The 16,351-nt window shown below is 50.6% G+C and overlaps 2 protein-coding genes across 9 annotated transcripts in view; one reads left to right on the top strand and one right to left on the bottom strand.

Annotated features, from left to right (window-relative positions):
- P4HA1 (prolyl 4-hydroxylase subunit alpha 1) overlaps window positions 1-1,316 on the bottom strand; it is a 28,738-nt gene extending 27,422 nt beyond the window's left edge. For all 4 annotated transcript variants that reach the window (XM_032116465.1, XM_032116467.1, XM_032116464.1 and 1 more), the window contains exon 1: window positions 1,213-1,316. The gene's annotated coding sequence lies outside the window, so the exon portion shown is untranslated. The remainder of the gene's footprint in view (window positions 1-1,212) is intronic.
- Window positions 1,317-1,422: 106 nt separating this feature from the next.
- On the top strand, window positions 1,423-14,047 carry NUDT13 (nudix hydrolase 13). Of its 5 annotated transcripts, none has more exons than XM_032116751.1 (9): window positions 1,423-1,694; window positions 7,817-7,927; window positions 8,763-8,902; window positions 9,396-9,503; window positions 9,878-9,984; window positions 10,797-10,922; window positions 11,126-11,237; window positions 11,940-12,094; window positions 12,658-14,047. In XM_032116751.1, the coding sequence occupies exons 2-9, from the start codon at window positions 7,845-7,847 to the stop codon at window positions 12,850-12,852; spliced, it is 1,026 nt and encodes a 341-aa protein (XP_031972642.1). In that variant the 5' UTR covers window positions 1,423-1,694; window positions 7,817-7,844; the 3' UTR covers window positions 12,853-14,047. The 5 variants fall into 5 exon arrangements, with proteins under 5 accessions (XP_031972642.1, XP_031972640.1, XP_031972643.1 ...); XM_032116749.1 differs by lacking the exon at window positions 1,423-1,694 and adding an exon at window positions 5,640-6,473; XM_032116752.1 differs by lacking the exon at window positions 1,423-1,694 and adding an exon at window positions 6,523-7,223.
- Window positions 14,048-16,351: the final 2,304 nt, after the last annotated feature.

Genomic DNA, 16,351 nt, shown 5'->3' with positions numbered 1-16,351 from the left:
TCAAATCAGATGCTTGGCAGTTTGGTCCAAGGCATTAAAATGTATCCAGCAATGGTCCGAGAGCAGCAGTGGGTGTAGAGCAGTAGGACAGAGAACATCCCTGTCCCCAGAGGCAGGCCCCTGCTTCCCAGACAACCCGGGAACTCATTACCTTTACTTTCCGCCCCTGGCAGAGCACCGTCTGCATCCTGAGCCAACAGCCCCCGGCGCTGTGGGAAGCTGCATTTATTTACTTGTTGTAGCCAAGTAAATAAATGGCTCCTTTCATTCACTAAAACCTCGAGCGCTGAACCTTTACTTATAAGTAGGTAAGCACTTCAGCACTCAGCATTCTCCTCTTACTGAAGTCAGCAGAAAAAAAGAAGTGAAACTGAACGCTGGGCAATCCTTTCCGTCTGCAATCCGAAGGATCTTTCCTCTGGGAGCAGCCAGCTTTTCAGGTAAACGGGAAGATTTATTCCAAGTACACGTGACCGTTTTATTATATTTACCAGCAGGCTCAAGGCTCCAGGTCGGAGTTTCTCCTGCTGGTTAAGCTAGATCCTATCAAAATACCTACGGAATGGCATCGCTTACTACAAAGGTAGATGCAAAATTACACATAAAGCAGCTGGCTGAGTCCAACCCGAAGCAGCAGAGAGGGAAACCCAGACAAGCCCCATTCCTCGCAGTGCAATCCCTGCACTCAGCGCGTACCGCCAGCGCTTACGCCAAGTAACTTTCCACCCCTCCCAGCACGAAGCCACGCGCTCGCAGCTCCCGCGGCTGCACGGGCAAGGGGCACCAGCTGCGGGGCCGCGGGGCGGGAGCCCACCTGCAACACCGGAGGGCAGCGGAACCGAGCCCAGCCGGGGGGACACTCCCAGCTGCAGCGCCGGGAACGGGAGGAGGCAGAGGAGGAGGAGGAGGAGGAGGAGGAGGCGGCGGCTGTGTTTAGTCTGCCAGCCGCGGGGAAGCCGGCGCGGCGGCGCCCGCCCGCCCCCCTCCGGAGGCTGCCGGCTCCCGTTACGCAAGGGCCGGGAACACCGGCCGGGAGCGCCGGGAGACCGGCCCCTGGCCGCGGGGAGGATGGGGGACGGCGGAGCGCTGCCACGTATCGCCCCCACCCAGCCCGCCCTCGCGGCGGCCGCCCGGCCCCGCGGCTCCCTTCAGCCCGACCCGCCCGCCCGCCCACCCCCTCGGCCGGCGCGCGGCGGGGCCGCCGGGCCTCACCTGAGCGCGGGGGCGGCGGGGCGGGAGCAGCACCGGAGCTCCGCGCTCGGCCCGGGGGCTCCAGCGACTGAGCGCCGCCGGCCCCGCCGCCTCTTATGGCCGGCCTGGCCCCGCCCCCTCAGGCCACGCCCCGCGGGGCGGCGCGGCCCGCGCGCTACGTGAGCCCGGTCACAGCGGCGGCCGCCGCTCCGCGCATGCGCGGCCGCCGCGGCTCCACGTGGGTGCCCCGGGCCCTCCGCAGCCGCGGGCTCCGCGCTCGGACCGGCACCGGCCGGGAGCCAGCGGGAGCAGCCCCGAGCAGCACCGAGCCACAGCGCTGCTGCTGGAGTAACAGGTGCCGGAAAAGGCCTAAAACGCCGGGACGCCGCCCTGCAGCCCTGCCGGCCCCGCACCTGGGCCCAGCATCGCCGAATTAGTTAGGCTGGTGATGCCCGAAAAATAGGCTGGACATAAATCCTCGCAGACCGATGCCTGTAGAGCAGGTATTTGTTTATTGCAGCGCTGGTGGTGAGGGGGATTTTTTCCTCCTAACTCATCCGCCTTTGTCAAGTGTAGTGGTGTATTTATACAGTAAATTTTGCTTAATCTTGCTCTGTCGTTACAGCATCGTCACGTATGCGCCAGAACTAATTTACATAGCATGAGCCCATGGTTATTAGATAATTCTTTGCACTGCTCATGCACTTCCCCAGTTCGGGGGTCTTTGGGAGTCTTTGATGAAGGATTCCAAAGTCTTCTTTGCACTTGAACTTTTCAGCTTTGTCTTCGGGGCATGCGCAGTCACGGTGCTCTTCGGGCCATCTGGTCTTAACCGGCCTAAATTCTTTGTTTTGTGGCTAATTGGCTTTGGCTTACCAATTTCTCACTAGTACTACACTTATCTAGCTCTAAAACTATACACCTGGTAAGTTTGTTTTGTTTTGTTTTCTTTTTCTCTATTCTGCATATAAGCAACTAGTTAACTATATACTAGTCCTTGTATAAAAAGTTATTCATATCAGGTTATATGGGTATCAGAAGTTATGATTCAGGTCATATAAGCATCAGGTTATACAGGTATAGAAGTTATGATTCAGGCTACATAAGTAAAAGCTATGATTCAGGTTATATAAGTATAGAAGGCTATGCTTCAGGTTATATAGACAAAAAGTCATGGTTTAGGTTATATTGATATTAAGGTTATATAGATATCTTATAACCCAAGCTGTATAACCACTTTGTTGCTTTGACCCAAGTTACACAGACATCACTGGAAAACACCTCTGAGATTCTCAAGCCCAGCCTAGGAAGGTCCCTGCTACACCATTCTCAGCGCTCTCAGGCACAGGATGGGATTGTTGGGGTGTCCCAGGCAGGGCCAGGGGTTGGAGTTGGTGATCTGGTGAGTCCCTTCCAACTCTGGATATTCTGTGATTCTAACTCCCACCTCCAGCAGCGTCTGTTTCCCCTGGCAGAGCCCAGGCTGGGGCCCCGCAGGGCAGCCAAGGTTCCACACCCAGGAGGGGATGGGGAGGGATCAGGATCGCTCCCCCAGCTGACACTCCCCCACTCACCTTGTCCTACCAGCCCAGGTGAAGACATTTCCACACTGATGGTGCCTTCGTCAAGTGCAGCTGCTGAAGCAGCCTCCCCCCCTCTTCCAGGGCTTCCATCTAAACCTGGCTGGTCCCAAAAGCAGCTTCCAAGGCAGTAGCAAAGGCTGTATCACCAACCATTATCAGCTCTCACCCCTCTCTGGCCCACCCAACTATTAAAGACATTAAAACACTGCTTGGATGAGTCTTGCTCTGAGAGATTGGTGCTGACTGCTCATTGTTTTCTAGGATTTCATAAATAAAGCGGTTATTTGTCCATTCCAGCAATTAAGTTGGAATCAGGGACATTCCTAAGCATTTTTTCCTTTCTCTCTAGATGTGGGTTTCAGGTAAAGGATCACCTCCTCACTAGCATAACCAGCCTTCAAAGGTGCCCTTTAAAGGCACACATTTTTGGTCACTGCCAGCTGGAAATCTTTCACAACAAAAACAGCTGGGCAAAGGCACCACAGGGGGCAAAATCCCCCTCTAACACATTCTTCAGCAGGGTGACTGAACTGCCTTAAAACCACCTCGGTCAGAAGGGGGGACTGCGGGCTGCAGCGTGACCCACAGCTGAGATTTCTCCCTGTACCCAGACCCTCACCTCAGCTCCCACTCACCCAGCAGTGCCTGGAGAAGAGCGAGCTGCGGGTGTTCTGTCCCATTTTGGGGGGCTGCTGAGATGGAAAGTGTCTCACAGGAGAAACAAACAATGACGTGAGGTGAATGTAGTCATTTCTTGTCCAGCTGTGGACGCAGATGTGTCCCCACAGCTGGCAGCACGGCCAGCACTGCGAGTGCTGCTGCGCCAGAGCAGGAAGAAGGCCAGCTTTTAGTGGAACTATCCGTCAAAAAAATAAGCCTTCCTTTCCTCTCATTTTGGTCGCCTTCCAACAGAAATACAACTCCTACAACTAGCAGGAAATACTAGAGTGATATCCAAGCTTCTAGCTGAGGCATCCAGTTAAAGCCCCGTTATCCAAAGAGTCCATAACATCTAGCCAGAGGTTTAACAGCAGCTTCTGGAGATTTGACAAAACCCCACACGCTGTAGAAGCACATTCAGATTTTTTCAAGCAAGATCTGCTGCTTTCTCATCCTCTTTTGCACTACCAGATATCCTTAGGAAGTAAGGCAGGCAGTGGGGAACACCAGCAAGCTGATCAGCATGGGGCTGAAGGCTCCAGCTCGTTAGATTTGATTAATGAGGCTCATGGGTGGGGTGAGGCACCCCGTACCCATCCCTCACGCAGGCTGCAGTCAGAGCCTACCTAGTTCCTTGCAGTGGCCAAGTCCTTGGTCGTGCTCACTGTCCTCTTGGAACCTTTTCCTCTCACAAGTCACAGTGTCTCCCCCCTACACCTGTCCAGGATGGAATCAGCAGAACAAATTAGGCAGTTTCTTTACTTCAAGGTCCCCACCCTCAGTGTGAGAAACTGTAGGAGTCCATCATATACATAATACTCATGATTCTAACTTTGGAGAAAAGCCAGATTTGGTTAGTTTGCATCTAAAGTTTAATGATAGAGGGAAGGCTACTCATTAGCTTTCTCTTTAAAGAGGCGGTTTGTCTTTCCCCAGGCTTGTCCTAAAAAAAGGAATTTTTTTTTTCCTTCCAAGAAGTTTTGTGTGGCTTGACCACAGGTTGTCAATGTGAATTTGCTGGTTTCATGTATTTAAGGCCATTAACAGTCTTACAAGGGCCAGCTGCTAGCAATTCTAATGCTCATTTCTGCTTATTGGGGGCATCTAGAAGGACACAAAACAGAAAAGAAGCAGCAAGATCAGCACTATAACCATTATTAGCCTAGATTTACATTTTCCAGCCACTTTTATGGCTTGGAAAAATCTTTTACTGACTCTTAATTTCAGTATGAGTATTTTACAAGCCCAGATTAAAAAAAATAATAATTTTAGCAACACAGGACCAAAGATTTACCTTAATCTTGTCCATGTAAGAGATGACAAGTATTTGTTCTTACTGCTTGTGTCCTCTTTGCCTTGCTCTTACTGCATCAGGAGAGTTTCTGGGATTCAATTCCTCTGCGGCCCTGCCAAAGCTCAAATTATTAAGATACAGAAAGCTGTCAGAGACACCTTTGTATGTCCAGGCTCTCAGTTCACTCCCAGGATTGCTCCCAGGATGGGGTACAATGGCTGCAAGGGACTAAAATAAACAGTTCACAGATGCAGCTCGCTCAACTCGGAGCCCAAAAATACTTACGAAGAAACAACTCAGGTGCCAAACCAACAGCTGGTATTTGTGGTTCTTGAATTAAATAATTGAGTAAGTGACAAGAAAGCGTCTGTTTCAAAAGCATCCCCCTTGCTTACATGCTGCAGAAACATTTAACAGGGCAGTTAACGTGTGACCCCTCGGAGAAGGCACAAGGAATCTCTCACAGACTGCCTGGCTTCCCATGGCTCAGACAGCAGCACAAGTGCAGGCTCTCATCTCATTTTCTCCATCTTCCCGTGGCACACAGGCCAGGTGGCCATGATTGGGCTAATCCAATCCATGAGGGTTTTCAGCTGCATGTAACAACAAGAGGCCAGAGCACTGCCCTGCCTTCAGAGGGGTGTCTACACTGCAGTGTGGTGCTCTGGCTTTTAATCCTCCCTTACCAACCACCTGGCTGCTGTGGGCAGAACGAGCTGGAGAGGCTGTCCCGAGATTTGATGCCCGAAGTATCTCCTCCGGCTGCTTCCGTCTAAAGCCAGCTCTTCTTGCAAGATCCATATCTGGGGGCAGGTAGGGTCAATAAATCTGTTAGTTTGTTTTAACAGCAGGGTGGATACTTCCCTTAGAGATTATATTTCAATCCTTTATCTTATTAAGGGAAGATGTGTTTTGTCCATTAATCCAATTAGCCTGGTGGATTGATAAAGACTGGGCTTGCTCTGCTTCAGGAAGCATAAAAATAGCAGTCAAGCACAATTAAACCTAAACTTGTAAGTAACTCTGGTAACAAGAGTACTATTTCCCTGGATATTCTGTTTATTATTTTTACAAGCTACGCTCTCAAATTACATGACGTGAGTTCTCGATTAGAACGGCTCAATTCATCACCAAAAAGCAACAGGCCGCCCTGAAAACATTTACTTTTCGTATGTTTATAAAATTGTCTTTGTGCTAAATATAGTCAGGTGGGCTCCAACCCAGAATAATGTTTTCAGTACTCGAGAGGAATCTGTTTGTTCGCTTAAAAAGGAATGAAAATGATTTTTCATTATTCTGACGTGCCTTGGCACAGGGTGCGCTCTGATCAGAGCTATTCGCTGGCAAATCCAGCCGCGGGTATTTGGGTGCTGGGATACTGAGCGGCTCCAGCCTTTGGATAGATAGAGCTTCTGGCATCTTTTCCTCTTCGAGGACGAATGGTCCTTAACTTTAAACAGCGCTCCCATGCTGTGGAGACAAACCCCAGAGAAGCTAGAAGGAAGGAAAGGAAGAAGAAAAAAAGGAAGGAAAGAAAGAGGGGAAAAGAGAGAAAGAAACGAGCAGGAACAATCTCCAGAAGTGAATCCAAGCCGGGAGCTGCGTGCCAGCAGCCTGGGCAGAACTACAGCTCCCAGCGCTCCCAGTGCGGGCAGTGACTCAGAGCCAGCAGAGTGGCTGCGCTGCTGCCGGAGGTCACCGGGATCCGGAGCCGGTCCCTGCCGCTGGAGACGGCACACGGCGCAGTAAGTGGGGAAAATCCACGGGGAATGGCAGCCTGGAGCCCTCCTGCGGGCTGCACAGCCTGCGTGGAGTTCACGGAAGGTCGGGACGGCCTCTCCAGGTGGAGCCTTTGCTGTCGCCAGCTCCGAGCTGTGGGTGGTCCCAGCCAGAGCCCGGCACGGTGGTTCCTAGGGAGGAAGGGGTCAAAGGCCCGCACACTCGTAGTTCTGGGCAGAAGCTCCTCCCTGTGACATCCTGCTGCTCATTCCAGAGCAAAGCGCGGCGCTCCCGGGTGCAGCGCCGGGGAGTTTGGCACGCCGGGCTGTGGAGGAGGGACCGCCACACGGGTGTCACACCACGAAACCCTCTTGACACGGTCTGTGTGGCAGCCGCCCTCCCCACACGTGTCTGCACCAGCATGCCGAGCTCCCACTGCTCCCCGTGGCTTCCCCAACAGGCTTGGCTCCCCTGTGTCCCCGAGGGACCGTCCCAGTCAGCTGAGACGGTGGGAAAGGGGATCTGGGCCACGGATGTCCAAAGCCACAAGGCAGAGTTTCCACGTGCAAATAGGAGCCTCTGCTGAGGCACCTCTCAGGCTCCCATCACAGACTTTGCTGAAGGAAGAACTCTGAGACTCTTCCTGGCACTGCTTATGTGTCTGTAACCAAGCGAACGTGACTTCCTCCGTAAAGGGCTTCGAGTTCTGTGGCTGCAAAGTGGAATGTTCTAAGTGATCATCGAGGACTGTGGACCACAGTTAATTTTTGTCTCGGGTGAATGTGGCTGTTTCCTGACATCCTGAAGCCAAGGTCAAGCTGCAGTCTGACATGGCCTGGGCTGAGAACGTGGTGAGATTCTTTGACACAAAAAGCATTCATAGCTGGAGATGATCCCATTCGGCTGCGACTGCTGTCTCCTGTCTAACTCAGGGAATTCTCTTCCACAGCTGATCTTTTGTCTTTCACTCTCTCCTGGCATCAGTGCCTTTCCCACAGATCCACTGTGTGCTGCAGTAGGATGTGTGGTTGGATCGAGGCCATTACAACTGTGCAGGAAACCAACAAGAGAGCAGCCACCTTCTGTGCCCTTTTCCCGCGGACACAGGGATTTGGGACAGGAAGGTTTAATCAAGTCTTAGAAGCAAATTCTGTAAGACCTGTGTACACTCAGAGATGGAAACAAACGGAGGTGCCTTTAAGCAATCTTAAAATGGCCTGAAATGGGGTTTGAAGTGTGACTGAAGTGATCATTTTAGAAAGCAGATTCTGCAGACTCTGAGAGGGAGATTTACCTGGTTATTGCACCTTTTAAATCAAACTTAACCTTGCAGGGCTGCTGCATTACATTTTATGCCCTTTTTTTTCAGGCAGGGACACCAGCTGTGGGTGTTGGTTATGGCTGTGGTTTACCAAGCGCTGCACAGGAGAGTTTCCTCCCTTGTCTGCAGGTTACACTCCACCTATGTGAGAAAAATGAGGTAAGTTCTCATCTGATTCGTGAGTCCTGAGAGGCCAGAGCTCGGCACGAGCAGCCCTACCTAACTCTAACCTGGGGGGGGTTACTCTTTTAACAGTCCAGCCATCACACAGTAATGCACACAGTGAGCTCTGTAAATGGTAACAGCTCCCTTCACCGCTGGTAGTGACTGGTTCTCTCAGGCTGCAGCTCTGGTAATGATTGCCTGTCCTGGCTCGAGGGCTCCAGGCAGACTTGAAGTGATGCTGCTCTCCTCACTTTAAATACTGCTTCAAACAGTCTGAAAGGAGCACATGCTGACACCCTTTTCCTATGATTTTTTTTTTCCTAATGCAGCTCCAGCAGGCTGTACCCTAAGACGTGGTTTTTACCCCTCACATCAGTGTGACAGGTAAAACACAATGCACATAGCCTGATGGGAACCAGATTCAACATCAGAAGTGCTCAGCAATTTGGCCAAACAGCATTTGGAGCCATCCAAATTCACAGAATATTCTGAGTTGGGAGGGGACTAAAGGGAAGATCAAGGTTTTCTGCAGCCTTTACAGAAGACCTTTTGGATTGAGAGACTGGGTTACTGATCTTCTTGCATCTCGAAACTTGAGGGTACTCACGTGGTAGGTAAGAACTGCAGTATTTTCTGCCACACAAACTTCACTAGAGGCTGCAGCCCACCAAAGAGCGACTCAGCTGTCAAAACTCTCAAAGCATGTGGAATGCCTTAAATCTGATCTGCCCATTCAGCCCCCCTGCTCTGTGCAAAATAAATGCCTCCAAATAAGCAGTAATCTCAACACAATCTTCAATTCATCTTCCCAATCATTTTCTCACTGCAGATACTTAAATCAGTTAAAGGAAGATGACAGCCTTTGCAGGCAAGCCCAGGCCTCAGGAGCTTTCTACCTCTTTCACAATCTCTCCCCCTTCCTGCAGAAAGTTGGGAAGAAATATTTGGTGCCACAGCTCAGTGCAGCAGGTAAGAAAGAAGTCAGTGCATCCAGAAAGAAACACCTGGAATGAGAGATGAAATGAGAGACACACATATCAACCCAATCTGTTCTGAGGCGATCAGGTTTAAATATTTGGGACTGTACCTTTTGAAGAGAGAGGGCTGGCAGGAAAACAAGTAAGGCCTTACTGACAAAGTTTTTTTTTGGTGTAATGTAGGAAAAGTTTTCTTTGAGAGAAAGGTATTGGCTGGTGCAGGACAAAACCAATGGACAGCTGCTCCCCAAGCATTACAACATTTGGACCTTTAGCCTGACATCGTCTAAACTTCCTACAGCTTAGGAGGAAAGCCAGAATTTAGGTTTCTATCTGGGCGGGATCACTTGTCTGGTCCCCTTTCACACATGGGCATTCTGCCTTGAGCTAAGATTGTCTGTGCCTTGACAATCCAGCCTTGACAATCACAGTTACCTGGATTTGCTTCCATCACAGCTTTCTCTTGCCCTTTCCCTGCTGTTTAGAGATGAAACAGATTCTGGAGAAGCTCCCAGAGGCTGAACAGTGGCTAGAGAAGTCGGTGCTTATCGGTTGTTCGGACGAGCACAGACCGCACTTCGCGCTGGATTTAGGTTGGGATGACTCCTCTTCCGTCCATGCCAGCACCAGTTTGGTGCACTGAGATGGAGGTGCTGCCAAGGCAGCATCCCTGGTCCTGGGGAGAACCTGTCCTGCCAGGGAGGGCTGGGCTGAGTCTCTGTAGGAGCTGCGATGAGCGCGGCAGGTCGCAGCCACGGGCTGCACTGCTGCTCCTGGGCTGTGTGTGGCAGTAAAGGTGGGCTGGGGGCAGGCCACTGACATCTGGGAATGCTACCCCTGGTGTGGTTCACTTCCATGGGAAGTCCTAGAAGTTGTACACTGGAACAACAAAAGGCATAAAATTGGAATAATAGCAATAATAGCTGAAATTTCTGAGATCAATTTTTTTTTTTTTTTTTTTTTACAGGAGCCTTGGATAAGTCAGCCATTGAGTCAGAACTCCAGGGATCGTTCACTGACCTACGAAAGGCTCTCTTTGTAGTGGATGGGAAGGATTCTCCTTTGCTGGCTTCGGTATTGGACAGGGCTTTTTACTTTAAGAAGCTGTGATTTCTTACATTGACCCTTCTCCTTGTCTCCCATGTTGTTTTATGATCTAATATTGTAGAAGTACCTGCTGTACACTTTCAGGAACCTAGGTACAGATACACTATAAATTACACCAGTTTTCCCAGAGTTGTGGTCCCAAAAGAAAGATGCAAGAGGAACAGACAAGTAACTTCAAAGTGACTGCAGTAATTTATGCCATTTGGCATCAGGCTGCTGCATGTTCAGAGTGAAATGTGCTGACCTTAGCAGCAATCCCAGTTTGTCCTCAGCTCAACAACTATCAGGCAAACTGGATGTCACAAACAAACTTACACATCTTCTCTCACTCACAAGCTGGTACTCTGCAGATGTCCTGTGTTTGGAAGGCCTAAGAAAAGGCCTGTGTGTGAAAATCAGCTGTCCTCACCTGTAGGGAGAAATAGCCCATGTTTCCTTTCCTGCTCTATAATGTTTGTGATGCTTGGGCTATTTTTCAAGAAGATATTCAGGGCTGGAGACTCTTTATAATAGTCCATTACAACTCCCATTATGTCCCAATAAACAACAGCTCTTGCCCACCTCCCCCAAACGTACTCAGATTTAGAAGCAGGAAACATGGATTGCAGAATCTGCCACTTTTCAAAGCACTGCCCATACTTCACTGACCTTTCTGAGGCTTCCAAAGATAATCAGAGTTTATCCCCATGACTGCATGCAAAGCATTATTCAGGGAGACTGCTCTGAATTATTCCTTCCCTCTAGGTATGAATAAGGTTTGTGTTCCTCTGTGTTGGCAGGCCCAGTCCCTTCTCCAGTGGCATGATTCCCACCAGTACTGCAGCAAAACTGGGCAGCCCACTCAGAAGAACCCAGCTGGCAGCAAGCGTGTCTGCCACGCCAGTGGAGTCACTTACTACCCACAGGTGAGCACAGGTGAGGGACACAGGGCTCTGTAGCAACGCTGCTGGGTCACCCCGAGGGGAAGCAGGGAAAGGGATTTGTGTGCAGCTGGGTCCTTTGTCTTTAGTGGTCAGCCAGTGACCCTCGACCAGCCAGGAAAAGCAAAAATTTGCACTTAACTTGTTTTGCCTGAACTTCTTCTTTTGCTCTGTGGTGCACGTGCCAGATGTCTCCAGTGGTCATCACCCTGGTGTCCGACGGGAGCCGGTGCCTCCTCGCCCGACAGCCCTCGTTTCCCCAAGGGATGTTCACGGCTCTGTCAGGCTTCTGTGACATGGGTAAGTGAGTTCTGATCCAGCACAGTGGCCTTGGCCATGCAGGGTGTGGGGACATCAGCCAAATCCACATTCACAGAGAAGGATGGACACACAGGTGATGTGTGTCCCCATCCCCATGTGCCCCCATCCCTGGAAGTGTTCAAGGCCAAGCTGGGTAAGCCTTGGACTAACCTGGTCTAGCAGAAGGTGTCCATGCTGATGGCAGGGGGCTGGAACTAAATGATCCTTGAAGTCCCTTTGAACCCAAACCAGTCTGTGATTCTGGGATAGCCGGGAAAAACATTAGATCTAAATAAATCAGTGTTTCTGTGCACACAGAATTCAAAGTAGCTGTTATGTGCCTGAAGGGAATGGTTATTATAGGTGTCTAGCAGTTGTTCTAGTCCCTGATAGTAAACATAAGCTTTAAACTCACCAGGGTATAACCCCTGATCCTTTTTAAATCCATTCCGTGGCTCATGCCGTCTGGCTTAGGAAAAAAACCTACAGACCTCTTGTTACAGGAGGGAAAACGGCTTAGAATTGTTTTGTCCACCATCTGTATATAGGATGGGGCCAAAAATGTCTCTGGTGCCTGTGTTTATCGGAGGCTGCCGAATTTAATGGAGCATGCCGCCCACAAGTGCTTCCAGGTCAGCACGGCTGGAGCCCCCGCAGCGGCAATGAGCGTGCCTGTCCTTGCCTGACTCGGGTTGGTTCTAGGTGAGAACGTGGAGGAGACAGTGCGGCGAGAGGTGGCCGAAGAGGTGGGGCTGGAGGTGGAGTCGCTCCGCTACTCGGCTTCCCAGCACTGGCCCTTCCCCAGCAGCTGCTTAATGATCGCCTGCCACGCCCTGGTGGGAGCGCAGCGGACTGAGGTGAGCGGCTCGGGCTCCCTGAGGCATTGCACTGCCTGCCCCGGGCGGCGAAATCTCCTTCAGTCCGCAGAATTTAGTTGGGAGAGCACCAGACCCTCCTTAAATGCAGTTTTCCGCTGGCTTTTTCTGCAAGTGCAGAACAAACTTCGAAACAATCCTATCATCTTCTGATGCAAGGTGCCAGATTTCACTCAGGTCACTACATATACAAGCCCAGAGCCCAACACCCCTGTATTTTTATCTCTGAACTTAGCAGAGGAGGTTCCCTCACACATTTGCCATAGAACATGCAGATTCTGCCACGTTAACTACTGTGCTCAGCCACTGGTACTTTGCCATGATGGAGCAGGGTTGGTTTGTGGCTTCCCTAAGGAAGCCAGCACAACAAGTTCTGGTGCACAGTAATATCCTTCACTGGATTGGCATCAGTGTTTAATTCAAGCATGGATGTAGTGCTCTGGGCATTCCAGCATAGGGTCTCCATGGAAGCAAGAATGGACAAGGTACCACTGCCCACATTTACAGCAGATTTAAGGAACTGGTGCTCTCTGAATTCCTTTCAGATCAGTATGGACACCCTGGAACTGGAGGAAGCCCGTTGGTTTGGCCTGGAAGAAATTGTGGAGGGTCTCAAGAGAGAGCCCAGATCTTCAAAGCAAGACGATGGTAGTTTTTTACCCTGGTTCCCTCCCAAACAGGCCATTGCTCACCAGCTGATCCGTGAGTGGGTTCAGCAGCAGAGTGCCCAGACAGCTTAAGGCAGGGCTTTGAGTCTGTGATTCCACCAGAACTGTGAAAGCTCAACAGAAAAGCTTCCAGAGTCCCTGGAGGCAAGGGCTGTGTTACAGTGAGGACAGCACCACGCTGCTGGCACTCCTGCACTCAGGCACACCGACCTGCAAAGCCATCTCTGAACTGATCTGACAGTCCCAAGTACAGTGGATCACCTCTGAGATCCCATAACTTGCAGTAAATGTACAATAAAATTCTTAGATCCAAAGCATCAAGCTTACTGTGACCAGCTGTCACTGACCCCATGGCACCAATGTCCTATTTTCCTCCATTTTTCCCATCTTGGATGGATATTGAATGCACCCTTTTTACCAGAACAGAAATAAAGGGACACTGGCACTTTCCAATGTCCGTGTTCATATGGATCTGGAAGAGCTATCAAAAACCAGAAGAAAAGCCACTGCCTGTTTGCTCTCCCCTTCTTCTGTCTCTTCCCATTCAATCTTCCATTTTCATATAAAACCTCCAAATTTTTTTTTTTTATTTTGCAAATGCTAAATGGGCATCTACCTTTTCCCCACTGTTAAGACAGTTACTTCTGTCTGAAGAAAGAGAGAACAGAGCTATCTGGTGGTAGAGAGGGGAAGAGCAAAACCTACACATAAGCCAGACAACGCAAAGGTGACAGGAACTGCCACGACACTTACAACAGAGAAAAATCTTGAAAGGATCAGTGCCTCTTACCCTGAGGCCAAAGTCTGTGGCTTGTCTGGAGAGCTGGTCTGATTTTACTGATGAAATGGTACCACCTCTCTGGAGGAAGAGCAACAAGGAGACCGTCTGGGCAAGGAAAACTTAGTGAAAGAGATAGATGAAAGGATGTTTGATCAGCTGCTGATTCAGACTGACAGTCCTTTCTGCCTGCTTGGTCAAAGCTCAGATGCCACGATTGCAAATTCAGGTGCTTGAAGGGGGAACAGGGATGTATCACTGACTGCCACCACTGGGATTCACTGCAGCTGAGCAGTGGTAAAAATCTGCAGTCCTGACACCTGAGCAGTAAGTAACAAAAGAAGTCTTTCACACCGTTGAGACACACTGTGCTTGCTCAGGTTACTTTTACTTCACAAGGTCAGGGAGGGATTCTTTCAGGCCATGGTGGCATATATGAGCACCCTTCCTACCCCAACCCTCAGTCAATATACCCTGCATGTTAGAGCATGTCTCTCACAGTTGTGAGTTCTGTCAGTCATCCTGGTAGGAATGTGCTCTGCTACAGCCAAGGGCATTGCTTCCTGCCCTCCAGCCCCACCAGACACACCACACCAGGTGCTCCTGCCAGAGCTCCCAACACCCACTGCCATTCCATGAGGGTGAGGAGGCAGTTTTGGATGTGTTCTTTGCCACGGGATGGGATAACAGAGCCCAGAGGGTCTTTGTGTCCCTTCCAAGCCACCCCATGATTCCATGATCCCATCAGCACCTATACCAATTCCATTCTGGAAAGCCCAATTCCATTCCTCCCATCAACTCAGAATTTCTCCCTTCCTCTCTCTGCTCCACATCAGGCATGTGTTGCCACGTGCCACAGGCATGGGATGCCTCAGCATTGCCTGGGAATGCCACTCAAGGCTGCCCTGGTGGCCTCAGCGCTCCAAAATGCCCAGCTGGCTCCCGTTCCAGTCGGGAATGTCCCAAACAGCAGCGTGGGGTGTGCCCTCTGCCATCCCACCATTGGGGCAGCTCCCATAGAATGTGACCGACTTACTGGGTTTGGAATTCCTGGCTTAAAAGTCAGGTGGTGAAATATCCTCTCCTGGGAATATCCAGAAGACCAGAAGGCTCCCTGGAAGCCACAGGTCAGGGACAGAGTCAGATGAACGATCCTGAACTGGTTTTCAGGGGATGCATCCCCAGCCTGTGGCTGCAAAAACTCCAGAGCTGTTCCTTCCCCTTGGGACAGCCAGGGAAAACATCCCCAGCATGGATTTCTGACAGGAAAAACCTCACTGCTCCAGGCTACTTGGCTCCTCCCAAATCCAGGCCAGCACTCCAGTGAAGTAAATGTAGAGCCAAAAGTCACACCCCTGCTCAGACATCAGGTGCTGACCCACCTCATTGCCATGTTCCTCTGGCCTCCTCTGTTCGTATGGGGTTTACATCCCATTCCTCCACAGAAGAATTATTTGTCAAAGTCCCCCAGACACACAGGGAAAGCGTAACCTTTCCCAAGTTCTCATTTCCCAAAGCAAACTGCCTAGGATCCCACAACAGCGTGCACTGAGACAAATGACTACAAACTGAGACGCTGCTGTGCCGCTCCTGCCTCTCCACGCAACCCTGCATGGAGCAGCCACGGTTGCTCCGCCCGAGGTGCGGCTCGGGCAGCTGAGCAAAGCAAAACATTACCTGTAAAGTCTTTCCACTCCACCGACCCCCGCTCTACTCCACAGGACAGAGCAGTTCCCAACACAAACACAAACACCACATTAGGCTACAGTGTGACACAAGGATGATTTAAAAAGCTCTCAGCAAGAAGAACAACAGCAAGGATTGACACGATGCCAAAAGAGATGACCAATGGTATGGCAACCATGGACAGAGGAGCCTCTAAGGAGCAGAAGAAAAGACTGTAACAGTGACCTGTTCTAAGAGCTGTCAGTCACAATGATCAAGGTGGCTGTGAGACAGTGCCACATTCAGAATGCTCCCATATCCTGACAATCTTACAAGCCCCAGGACATTACAGCTCACAGCTGGAAAGGATGGATGGCAGTACAGCCGGGAACAAGGCCTCAAAAGAGATCTGACTCGGTACTTCTGATTTGTGATGCCAAGACACAGCCAAGCCCACCGTAAAAGAACAAACGAGATCGGCATCGTGCTGAGAAGAGTGAATGTTTGAGCACCTGGAAATGATGGCTGACACTTGCAATAAGCCCCCTGAGGGGAAAAGGCCTCCGAGATCTGATCCAAGGGATAACAAAGACACAGAAGACACACTAGACAACACAACACAGACTGGAACTGCTCTGTCCTGCACACCCTATGGTCGTGATCACAAGTAGAGCCACTCCTTTCAGCTGTCTTAAGAGGCCCCTTAGAGGGCCTCCCTTTCCCCTATGCTAATTTTTAAATCTCTCCTGGGAATTTCCAACCTGCTATCCTCCCATCTCTGGATCCCAGCCCCCAACTTAGCTTTTGGGTGACTGGTGACATGAATCCACACTGGACACAAAACGACTCCACCTCAGCTGTCTCGGAAGGCCCCCTGATGGCTGGGTTAGCCTCTTCACCAGCTACAATAAAGCCAAAATCAGTGCCTGAGTTTAGTAGCCAAACCCCAACAAGTCAGCTACGGACCATCTGTCCTAAGTGCACCCATGTCCTTGAGCATCCCTCTTCATCCCAAGACAAAGGTTGTGGCCATCATTATAATGGACATCTGGGTTAGCAAGAGTTATGTGGTGTTTCTGTGAGCACAGTGGGTGCATCTGTGTGCCTTAAAACACGTAAATGCATCTG

This window comes from Corvus moneduloides, chromosome 8 (assembly GCF_009650955.1).
Source record: "Corvus moneduloides isolate bCorMon1 chromosome 8, bCorMon1.pri, whole genome shotgun sequence".
Lineage (NCBI taxonomy): Eukaryota > Metazoa > Chordata > Aves > Passeriformes > Corvidae > Corvus > Corvus moneduloides.
The sequence above is the reverse complement of the archived record's forward strand: the minus strand, read 5'-3'. Positions and strand labels throughout refer to the sequence as shown.

What these genes read in the sequence shown, in the direction of transcription:
- NUDT13 (XM_032116749.1), top strand. Translation starts at nt 6,196, where the DNA reads ATGCTGTGGAGACAAACCCCAGAGAAGCTAGAAGGAAGGAAAGGAAGA. An exon ending in ACCTATGTGAGAAAAATGAG is followed by an intron (nt 7,928 to 8,762) that starts GTAAGTTCTCAT and finishes TTCTCACTGCAG; the next exon opens with ATACTTAAATCAGTTAAAGG. An exon ending in GAGTCACTTACTACCCACAG is followed by an intron (nt 10,923 to 11,125) that starts GTGAGCACAGGT and finishes TGCACGTGCCAG; the next exon opens with ATGTCTCCAGTGGTCATCAC.